Source organism: Montipora foliosa, chromosome 8, assembly GCF_036669935.1.
Source record: "Montipora foliosa isolate CH-2021 chromosome 8, ASM3666993v2, whole genome shotgun sequence".
NCBI classification, from domain to species: Eukaryota; Metazoa; Cnidaria; class Anthozoa; order Scleractinia; family Acroporidae; genus Montipora; species Montipora foliosa.
Genome location: NC_090876.1, coordinates 35,172,586 through 35,184,899, shown reverse-complemented (window position 1 = coordinate 35,184,899; position 12,314 = coordinate 35,172,586). Strand labels below are relative to the sequence as shown.

General features: G+C 38.9%; 1 protein-coding gene across 1 annotated transcript; it reads left to right on the top strand.

The window, feature by feature from the left end:
* The first annotated feature begins 1,728 nt into the window (after positions 1 to 1,728).
* On the top strand, positions 1,729 to 9,513 carry LOC137968728 (uncharacterized). Its single transcript, XM_068815234.1, has 3 exons — positions 1,729 to 1,846; positions 3,484 to 5,082; positions 9,404 to 9,513. The coding sequence occupies exons 1-3, from the start codon at positions 1,729 to 1,731 to the stop codon at positions 9,511 to 9,513; spliced, it is 1,827 nt and encodes a 608-aa protein (XP_068671335.1).
* Positions 9,514 to 12,314: the final 2,801 nt, after the last annotated feature.

Sequence of the window (12,314 nt, the reverse complement as noted above, 5' to 3'; positions counted from 1 at the left end):
TGGACGTTTCGGCAACTGCTGTTGCCTTCCTCAGCAGGGATGAAAAATGCAAAAATCTAACGGCGTCCTGATGGTACACGATGCGTATAAATATAAAATCGCACTTCAAAAGAATATTTAAAAAAAAAAATGAAATAGACAATAAAAACGAAGGTCTCCAGAGCACTCTAAAATATTTTTACAAATTCTTTATGTTATTGTAAACGTTTGGAAGTGCTATATGCTCGTTTATAGCGTTCATATCTCGTAAGGAATGCCAAGCCTCCAGAATAAGTCTTTGTCGCCATGTCGATGATGTGTCAACAATTTCGACGTTCATCAAGTCTATTTGGTGATTGTAGCGCATGTGGTGTTTGGCCAACAAAGAGTTTTCATCTAATGTTGCTATGGCCTTTGAGTGCTCTTTGACGCATGTTTTTAGCGCGCGCGATGTCTGACCGATGTAAACACAATCACAATCTTTGCATTTGATCTTATGTACGATTCCTCTAGAGGCCTCCCTCTCGATTTTGTCCTTTAGTTTTTTAAGTATATTTGAGATTGTCCGAATAGGTTTATGAGCTACCTTAATGTTGAAACCTCGAAGAACCCTCTCGATTTTCTCGCAGAATCCTTTGGCATAGGGCAAAACAACCATACCGCGCTGGTCGGAATCATTTACTTCTTGTTGTCTGTTTCGTTGGCGACCACATTACAACTTCACGCCGATTTAAGTGTGTACCCCAAATTTTGGGGTATTTAAGTATTCATCTATTCAAGCCATTGTTCTCTCTCATTACTCATTCATAATGATTACTTGCCGAACATGTGGCATTTTGCCGAAGACGGCAAACTCTTTGATGTAGGTGAGATGTTTTTCTTTTGTTTTTGGGGAGAAAGAAGTCCTTTGTGACCAGGGCACTGTGCTGCTTGATTGATTTCATTATTTATTGTGTATCACACTTCTTGAAAAGAGCGATCAGACTGCTTGTGTAGACGGCTGAATGGGCCACTTCAACAGAGGAACAAAGTAAATAAATGTTAACTCGAATGTCGGAATAACCACAGTTACAACGCGTACCTAATTACGCGCGACACGGCTTGATCGGCAATAAAGTATTTTTTTCTAATGCCGGAAACTTGTGAGCTCTAGTAAATGAAAACGAACTGTTCGCTGAACGGATATTTGGGAAATTTACGATTTTACTTTTCTTGCTTTACAATCACGCTTATTTAATCCCTCCCACTTGATAGAAACCCGACAAGTCGATTTTCTCTGAGATAAGTTATGACTTTAAGACAAGCTATTAAACAAACGATAAGACATGTGATGCATTTCATTCAAATTAGCATAGGGCTTTAGCATTGAGCTTCCTACTCTATCTGCCGTTCTTCTTCCAGCTTCTTTCGACTTTCTCCGCTTGATTCGAGGAATCTCATAGCGCGTATATTTTCTTCTTTCGTGACAATTGCCTCGTGACGCTGCGCGAACTAGATGCCGCACTATTGGTCACTTTTACATGGTTGACATGACAACCTTCTCTATGTCACGACACGACAGGTGAGTGAGACGAAAACAACTACAACAACTGAAATTTAAAAAGCCGTAGCTACTAAGAAAACTGTTGTTGGATGAAATCGTCAGTAAAATAGCGTCAAGAAGTGTGAGGGATAAGCGGATGTTTGGAGATCAAGCTGATGGAGGACTCTCCCAGCCGAAGACCGTGGCCTGAGAACTTTAAACCGACCATGATGCGCGGTAACAAGTACTTTAGAATAGAAGAATCTCTTCTCCTCGTTTTGGGAGTGAAAATTCATGTAAAGAAGAAGGGATATAAAGATCTTGATAAACTTCTAGAAAGACACGGTAAGACGAGTTCATGTTTTTGTTTAAATCTGTAAGCAATGATCTAAATAACCGAGACTATCGCAATCAAACAAACGACGCAGAAAATTGATAATTAGTAAGCTTATTCAGTTTCTTAGTTGAGGTTGTTAGCTTTAATATCGGTCAAGGACTTTGTTTTCTGACGGAAAGATGTGATTCATATCTTATTTTCAAACATGGACACACTGCCACTTCCTTTAAGCTCTGACAAATACGAAGGCATTATTACTCATGTCTTGATCAAGATTTCTTTCAAGTGTTCAGAAGCCTCCTTCCCCTTTCATTGATTGTGAAACAAAAGTGATGCTTGTCAAAATGAAATATTATTCTCTTTTAATGTTAACCTTATATTTGATAATTTTGACTTATGTGTTACATGATAAATGATGACAGCCATCAAAGTGCACTGGGCAGTGGTTACACAATTCAGTTAACTGAATGTGTCTGAACTGGTACGAGAATAATGAAAATGAAAAAAAGTAACAAACAAGCATGTGGTCTTCCTTAAGATTATCATTAAATTAACCTAAAGAAGCACTAAACCCCAGTAACCTTTCTGTGGGCTGTATGTCTAGTGCAAGGTTAGTCAACTGTGCCAGCTGTGTGGTGATTCAAAAAATACTGTTTACAACTGTGAGTTTTGGCAATATGAAAGCTTTAAAAAATAAACCATAATTAATGAGTTTTACACTGCCTTATGAAATACATGAAAAAATTATTTTTTCTTCGATTCTGACTGGCTGGGAGCAGTGCAGTTCAAGTATAACACCAGTGCAAAAAGTGTAACACCAGTGCAAATTAAAATTTTGTGCGGAATCTGAAAAGAAAGATCTTCTGGTACTTCCTACATGCAAATTCTTTCATGTCTATATTATTAACAAATAATCATACGGTTTTTCTCGTTCAATTTGGAATTGATTGGCACTTGTCAGTTCTTAAAAAAGATGAAATTGTACTTGCCAAAGCGGCTCATTCAATTTCACCTTTTGGAAAAACTCAACTTGTACAAATTAATTATAATTGCAAATAGAACTTGAAACAGTTTGATTACCTATATAAATGAATGAAGAGGGTAGTTTCTAAAGAAACTGTGGTACTGCGTCAGTGGGGAAGTAGTATACAAAAATTTGGTTTTATGAACGGAGCTGATAATGTAAATTGGCCACCGTACAGAGATTCTAAAAGCTGACGTTTCGAGCGTTAGCCCTTCATCAGAGCGAATCCAATTCCAATCACACTGCTCGATTCGCTCTGACGAAGGCTAACTCTCGAAACGTCAGCTTCTAGAATCTCTGTACAGTGGCCAATTTACATTATCAACTCTGTTGATAAAACCAAATTTTTGTATGATTACCTATATACATGAATCACAAATTACAGATGGCAGCTATTTATAAGGTGGAAAGAAACCAATAAATAATTTCTGAACCTGCAGTTCAAATTGTTTCTAAGACATCTGTTAAGATAATTGTCAGAAAAGTTATGCACTTATTTTGACAATAAAGCATTCTTTGGGTTAAAAATTATATAGATGTGAAATGAAGATGTTTTTCAGGAACCAAACCTTAAGATGTTGTTCTTGACTACTGCATGATTAATTTTACTTCGTCCTCAAGATTTAGTTGTACAAGATGAATACCTCTTCAAAAATGGAACAAAACTCCGCACCCATATTTCCTGCAGAGCAGCAATACTGGTCTTATTTGCTTGCACAAGTTCAAGGCAAGGAGAAGATGTCAACATTGCAAGAGACCTGCGTTGTCATTTAATAGACATCATTGTGAGTATTGCTTCTAGTACATCTGAACGTCTAGAACCTGCACATCAAGAGCTAACTCCGCTCTTGGAACCAGAGCCTGCTGTAACACCAGCTACTGGGCCATTCTTAGAGTTAGCGACTCCTGTACCACCACCTACTTGTGAGCAACTCTTGGAATCAGCGACACCTGTAACACCAGCTACTGGGACATTCTTAGAACCAGCAACTCCTGTGACACCAGTGACTCCTGTACCACCACCAACTTCTGAGCCACTCTTGGAACCAGCGATGCCTGTAACACCAGCTACTGGGCCATTCTTGGAACCAGCAACTCCTGAAACCCCAGCTACTGTGCTGCCCTTGGAAACAGCAACTCCTGTACAACCACCTACTGCACCTGTTTTGCAAATGTCATCCAAGTCTAAATCTGTTTCTACTGAAAGTCTTCTGCAAAGAGAGCAAACAATTAGGAGTCAACAGCAGCAAAAGGGGCGCAAGTATAAATCAAGAACTGTAGTTCGTCGACTTAACCTGCAAAAAGAAGAACTAGCACAATTGGCTAAAACAGTTCACCATGGCAGTAAACAAGATTTTCTTTCATCATTGGCACAGTCAGTGTGTTACTCAAAGTCTGATTCACTTGTACACCACCCTGATGACTGGGATGGATCACTTACCCCACAAGACATATTAACATTAGCAAAACAAGCACACGACCCATTGAAAAAAATGAGCGTGTACAACACAATCATAACAGGGTCTGCACCACAACACTTCCACTTGTCTGCCTCAGACGTCTTAGACATTCAAGACACAACAAGTGCAACTGAAATTGTTCGGGCCTTAAGAAGAAAGCTGCCTGGATTTTTGGATTCAGAACGGAAAGTAAATGCCATGAAAGCCAAGTTTGTTAGAGAATTTGAGGTTGTGTGGAAACCTGAGAGAACTCATTCTGGTTGGCAGATCAATCCTCAACGACTGCGGGAGACGTTGTGTTATCTTTACTGGTGGCTGCCTGAAAACGAATGGTGGAAAATCTATGGGGATGGTCGAAATTTTGGTGGAAAGGACTCTGTTGCCTTAACTCTAAATGTTCTAAATGATGAAGCAATGTTCAATGGTGTAGGATACCACAGTCCCGATGACTACTGGCCAATCTTCATCTTCTATGGCAAAGACACAAGGCTTAATCTAGAACTAAATCTGGGAGATCCTGACAAACAAGGAAGTTTGAACAAGTGGATTGAAGCAATGTTGGACAATGGCCACAAAGTTTTCCTATCTGGTGATGCCAGATTTTTTGACAATTTATTAGGTGGAGGTTTGGACCCTACAAGTGAGGATGCTTTCACTATGTACAATTACGAAACCAAACAAACCAGAAGTCAAGTTGGCAGCCATTCAGGACTACGGTCTGAACTTTGCAGAAGAATTGAAAGAGAGCACCCAGAATCGCTACTGCCATCACTTCCTACCACACATTACATTCCAGATGGCAATCATTGCTTTTGTCGATTAACTGAACATATGGTGTTTGACCGCTGCATGTCATGCTTGAATTTGGAAAGTCAACCTAGTATGGGCCCAGCTGCAAAGGATCAAACACTGGGACATTTTTTGGCTAACATCAATGCCCGAGGGGTTAGAAGTGGTGCATTCGAATTGCATTTTGATGGGAAGAAGTTGGAGCAAGTTACTCTCAACGTGAATCATGCAGAAACAATTTCAGCTCCTGCAAGTCACTTTGTTGACAATCAATATTCAGAAATTTTGGACAATGTAGCAAGCAACGAAGTTACATTTGATTTGCCGAAGAAACTGCAGGAACATCTCAAGTGGCCCACTCCTAAAATTTCCGAGTATCAATTAGAAACAGAGCTTTGGAGGGTGCACTGGGAGCTACATGAACTGGAAAGACTGGATGAAGATCCAAGGAAGTATTCAAACAGGCTCAAGCCAGGTTCATCACAAGGGTCTTCTGATGCTAAAGACTATCGATTTGGACTTACTGAAGACGAAATCCACAGATATGTGGAACTTGCTGATCTTTATCATGCTCTGACTTTATTGCGATATGGTTCTTCGAAACTGTACCCTTACTTGATGAAACGAGTTGATGTCTTTCCTCAGATGCTTCAAGAGCTACCTTTTCATTCCTTGTTCCGGGGTGGTACTGAAGGTGGTGAGAGAACACATTACTTGCACCAGTGTTTATACTTTGGACACTCTGCAAGAGGTGGTGGCTGGAAATGTCAAGACCCAGTTATCACTCTTTTCAGATGGTATTACAGGTTCCTGAGAAGACGATTGGCAAACAGCCCATCTGCTGTACAAGAAGCTTATGATCATTATGTGAAAGAGAAGTTTGAAGAGGATTGCCTTGACTACAATGCTGAAATGAGAGCGGCTGAGCATCCAGCTTCCAATGACCATCACACAGTGCAAACCAACCAATCTGAGGAGTCCAGTCCTCTTTCAGAGCAGACAGATAACACCTCAGAACAGTGCCTTTCAAGCCAGCCATCACTGGTACAAACTGATGATTTATCAGAACCAGTCCTGCATGATTCCATTGTTGATTCCTCTCCATCTTCAAAGTTCAAAAGAGGAGACACCGTCTTTATTGAAAGGGGTGGCAAAACTACCAAGGCTATGGTCTGTGAAATTACACCCCAGAAGAAGAGATTAAAAGTAGCAGTAGCTCCAAAAGAACGGCCTGTATTAGTGGAAATTTCCAATCTACAAGAGCCAGTACCTCAAGTTTTGAGTGGTTTGACATTTGCTATATCAGGCCGACTAAATGACAAGGGCAGAACTAACATCAGTAATGCAGAACAATTAACCCCTGTAATCTTGCGTAATGGGGGAAAAGTCTACAACAAAGACATTTCAAAAGTTCTGGATGCCAATTTCATCATGGTTACATCACAAAAGGAACTTGATAAGGAAATCAAAAAAATCAACAAACCGATCATCCATGCTTACCGATACAAGTGGCCAATAATTTCAAAGCTCTTTGTTCTACAAGCAGACAAAGAAAAAACCATGCCAGAGATCAGTCAGTACAAGTTAAACTTATCAAAATTGGATAATGCCCCTGAAAGTTCTTTACTGCAAGCCAAGCCTGTAAAGCAGAGCGAACTCCTCAATCAACGCAAAAGAAGTGCTCACAGAGATTTAAAAAAAATGTTGCGGCAAAAGCGAAAGTTAGCACAAGATGAAGAGCAAGACAGTGAGAATGCACCTAAAGGAGAACCAAAACGAGCAGCAAATGGTTACATTGTGTTCTTAAAACAGGAGTACACTAAACTTGCCAAGGAAAATCCAGAAAAGAATTTGAAAGAAATCAATGTCATGCTGGCAGAGAGGTGGAAGTCCATCAGTGAAGAAGAAAAACTGAAATACAAGGAACTTGGAAAAACTGAGTTCCAGCACAAAACCGATAAATGGAGCAAAGCACAGGAAGATGCGAGAACTGCTGAACAGTCACAGTCACAGTCACAAACTTTCGCATTCTTAAGAATGAGTTAATCAGTTGAGTGAGTTTCAATGGTCATGCAAATTTGATGATTTACAAAACTTAGTTGATTTATATGATTTACATGCTTTCATTGAAGCAATTTTAGTAAGTGATGCACAGATAATTAAAAACTAAGAGAAATAAGATCACTTAGTCTCGATGAACAAAATAATTTGATACATTAACTTTCCAAAATTAGCATTACCAGTATATTTCTCTCCAGGTCTGTTTTTGTTTGATTCATTAAAACAATTCATTTCTGAACAAGGTTATGATGCTATTAATGAGTTTTCAGGGACAGACAATTTTAATTGTTAGTAGCCTGCGTAGCTGGCGGTATTGTAAGCGCCCGCGAAATAAAGTTTTGGCGGTGGAGCCGACAAGCGAGCGGCGAAGCCGCGAGGAGAATGGGGAGGGGGACTCTGAAATTCGCCGCTCGCTTGTCGGCTCCGCCGCCAAAACTTTATTTCGCGGGCGCTTACAATACCGCCAGCTACGCAGGCTACATTGTTAGAGGGGGGCGAGGAGGGGAGCATTCTTGTAGTTTTGCTGTTAGCAATGATCAATATATCAGGAAACAGGCATTTATAATTATTAGAATGTAGCTGCTGAAGATTGATTCCAGATCTCTTCAGGTCTTGACTCCTGATCCTGATTGTAGAGAAAAGTCAAGGAAGACATTTTTTGTATATAGCTACCACTGCTAAGAACTATAGCTGAGTGCTTTTTTTTTTCTAGAGAGGGAAAGGAGAGTGAGGGGAGGATTGCATATTTAAGCAATAGATCACTTTTTCTGTGTTTACATAGCCTCATATAAACACGAGGAGAATTCTTCCAACACTCTGAGTATTTAGATAAGATTATGTAAATACAGAAAAAAGTGTTCTATTGCTTTTATAAAATAATTCTCAAAATATGCACGAATCTAAAGCGTCACAACCGTGTTTACATACTCTCATCTTAACACACTTAGGCCCTCCTTGATCGCACTTGCAAGAAAAGCAGTTCCACGATTTGTCTTTCCCACCTTTTTCTGCCATTTTGGTCATCAATAACCGCCATTTGCAATAATGTCTCTCTTGTTTTTGAAATTAAGTTCAACTAAATTAGGTTGACGTTTGAATCAGCTGCCGAACTTAATTATTTGGATTGACCCAAATTGGTATTAGGCTCGGCACATGTAAAGCTCGGCGTTTAAACTGGGCCTTCTCGACCAATGAGAGAGTGCTCAGTTATTTCATAAAATAATACTAATTAATGTCAACATCAACAGTTGGAAAATGAGAAAATGTATTTCACGTGTCAGTTCAGAGTGTTTCAGTGGCAACATTGTACAGGGGTGGGGAGTGGGGAGAGGAAATGTAAAAAACTGAAGTGGTAAAACACAATAGACTATACACTCTTGAAGACCACTTTATTAAGAAATCACTCTGTAAATGGGAGTTTTAAGGACAACATATGAAATCTTTATGCATTCTTTGCTAACAAGTTGCTATGAATGACTTTAAAAAGAAAGAGAACAAACCTTAATACAGGCTGTAGAACACATTTTTGTGATCTAACAACTAATCACAAGGAAAACTCTCTAAGCTGACCAAACTACAGTGGTCAGGAAAAATTACTGAGAAAATTGTTCATTCACGGTCATTCTATACAATGTTTTGGAAACAAATTGAATTAGAAAACTGCTCAATCCATTGACAAAGTGCTAATTTTTTCTTTTGTCAGCCACCCAAAGTTACTATTAATACATTCAAGTTATATCTGTCAAATAATGTTTCAGTGGTCATAACTTGTGTACTCAAAGAGGACCTGGCTGCATGTAGTTTCTTTAAGGTCAAGTTATAAAAGGCATCACCTATCTGATGAACCTTGTGAACAACATATACATTTAGTAGTCTAAAAATTTGACGTAAGAAATAACAATTTTGTTGTTTATTTGTTTGCTTTTCTGGGGAGCTTAGGAAAAAGAGACCACTGCCTTTTCTGCCAAGCAATGGATCCTGTCTGAGTACAACAGTTTTTGTTTGACAAAATCCCTAGCTAATACACGCACGAACTCCTATAGGTTGCTGTAAATGGAACATTTGACTCCGAGTACTGAAAATTGAAACGCAAAGTCATAGATGACTTGTGTACATACAGTCGAGTCTGGCATACATACTTAAAATGAGACTGGGGATTACCGGGCTCTAATATCTTAACATCCCACAGTGCCCCAAGTAAGCTGTCTAACTTTGCAACATCTTTCCCTTTGTAAACCACTTGAAACTGATCCTTACTTGTAAGGCTAAAGATTTGAGTGTCAAGAACAGGATCAAATATGCCAAGGTGAAGTGGCTGTGCAGGACGAGTAGCACTACGTGAAATTCCAGACCACACACCTTGGCGTATTTGACTTGCTAGACAACTCTTCCTTAGGTCTAACAAGTAAGGAACATTCCCAATATTACTCTTTTGACAAATTAAGACCCTCTCCCAACCCTCACAAATAACCTTATCCACAAGATTCCTCACCCTAGAATTACAGCTAACATTTGACCTGAGTACTTGTTTTGGATCCCTGACAATACATGAAACATCTGGGAGAAAATTGTCCACCTTATCATTAACAACTGAACAAAGTACAAAATTAAAAGTATATTGACGGCCCAGCTGCGAAATGAAAGTGCAAACAAAAATTGAATTTCCAGAAAATGCCAGAGTATAAAATGAACCAATACTAATTACATCACCAGTGGGATTAACATAAAAACAAAACTCTAAGGTGTCATTCTCAACAAGGTTTGGAGACTGAGCTTGTGGGTGTTCCACAGGAGTTTCACTTCCATTGAGTACAGCACTCTTCCTCTTCCTCTTCCTTGCTGACTGTTCTTCATTTCTCCTAGACACCCCCAATTCCCACACATTTACAGTTTGAATTGTACCATCATGCAGCTTTAAAGTAACCTGAAAAGGAACAAAAAATAATCCAGAGTCAGGAGTATAACATTTAAATAATTGTACATGTGTGTTGCAATAATCAAATTATACTTTGTTTTGGATGGGGATAAAACTCTGACCCCAGGACGTAATGGACTAATATGACTCAGTTTTTCTTGAGGAGAGTGGGTATTGAACACAGGCTGAATTGTTTCCGTGATCTACTTCACTCACGCTGAATGGACAGACTCAAACCAAATAAAATAACATTATTTTTTTGGTCTGACAGAACCCCCCACCCCACAAATATTAGAGAATTGGTTCATGCTTAGCGCACATGCGTATATCGAGTTATGGATGCACACAGGAAGTTTGTAGAGCACGAAAGACACATAATTGTTGCTCGACGTGATACCCGAGAGCAACTCTAGCTTCTTGAGTGCCCTCCAAACTTCTTTGAATTAATTATGATAAAAAATAAATTAATTAATTAATTAACTTTGTTTAATGAAGATGAAGATGTTGGTAAGCAAAGTCAAAAATACTACATGAAAATGTAGACAAACAAAGTCAAAAAACTCAAGTTTACGTAAACATCTTAGCCTGGCAAAGTCAAAGGCTCGAAGTAGAGTTTGAATTGTTCAGAACCATCTTCACATTGCCAAAACTTAAACAAAAGGAACTTGCACTAAACTCAACGGAAATTTGGCAGCTACATTGAAACTGCACGCATCATCTTATATATACACGGCTGTGGGTACATTGAGATTTTGTTCATGATGGCTCAATAGGAATTAGATAGGACTACAGGTGGGCTACGTTGAAATTGTGTTTATCCCACACTGAAGGGCAAAAAAGTGGATAAAAACAGTAACAAATTTCGCCAGCTCTCATAATTATTTCCCTTTTTAACTACAGTGTAATGCATATTATGGATACGGGTATGAATAAAGTAAAGAATAACCAAGATTTGTTGACATTGAACAAATTCTCCTATCGCTATTTCAAGACATCCAAGGAAATCGTTAGGAGAATATGCATTTCAATATAAGAGCTATTAACCAAATACACGACTAAACATACCGCTTTACGGATGGGATCAGACCGGTGCACTCTGACTTCTTTTCCAGCTAAATACAGTTCATCGCCTGTCATAAGCTTCTTTAAATTTGGATTCTAGGAATGGAAAAATGTAGAATTAAAAGAGAGGTCACACGCAACAGTCAAAACATTAAGTCGTAAAGTTTAAATACTCAAAATCGACAACCAAAATTGTTGAAATGTTAGGAGCATTAGATTATTTTTACCTTTTTATTGGCACAACGACGTGGAACTAAGACATCTTCTTGTGTTTTGCTTCTTACTTTGTTGGGATCAACGATTTCTCGGTCCCACTCGTGCTTCCATGGAGGGAACGTCACAACAACAGAAGCATCTCGTTTTTCGATCACCTTCGCAACTGCCCACACTCCCAGCTGATCAACGGCTTTGATGTTCTCACCGACAGTAAAATTCATCGCGATCGGAGTAATATTAAAAGCTAATTGTCAAGAAGGACAAGAACGACGCCAAGCAAAGCGATCACAGTAACACGTGCTGTTTTGTTGAATCATTTATACCCTAAGCTGTTTTCAATTTGCATAACAGAGAAATCATGCTTTTGTTTTTGAAATTTACATTAAGTGGCTACGCTAGTGGTTCACGAGCGATGCTCCCAGGAGATAAATCAGACTCGCGTGGATTCATGGTTTTCTGCAAACCTCTCAGCTGGCTAATATTGACATAATTTTTTTCAACCACGCGGTTCCCCGAAATATGACCCCAAAATGTTTTTGTCAGCAAAACTGTCAACATTGCACCAAATTATTTAAGATCTCTTTGCGAAGCACTCCGAACGCTTTTGATATTAAGTTATACGAGAGTTTCAACTGCTGCATTTAGAGAAAATAAAGTAGAATAATCCTCAAAGAGCTCATTTATTTTTTAAAACAAGCGGAACAAGCTTTAATCATTCAACATTCGAACAGGAAGGCGCAATCGGCATAATTAACTTGGCGGACTTGAAGCTTACTCTTGCAATTATTATATTATTTCGATTGGCTCGTAGTGATACCCTCCTTTCAAAAATACAAATAAAAAATTTAACATTTTCAGAAAAAGTTTAACCATAATCCAAGGTATCTAGGCTTATTGAATTGATCACGCATCACACGCGTCGCGTTGGTACATTGAAGACTGCTCATAAA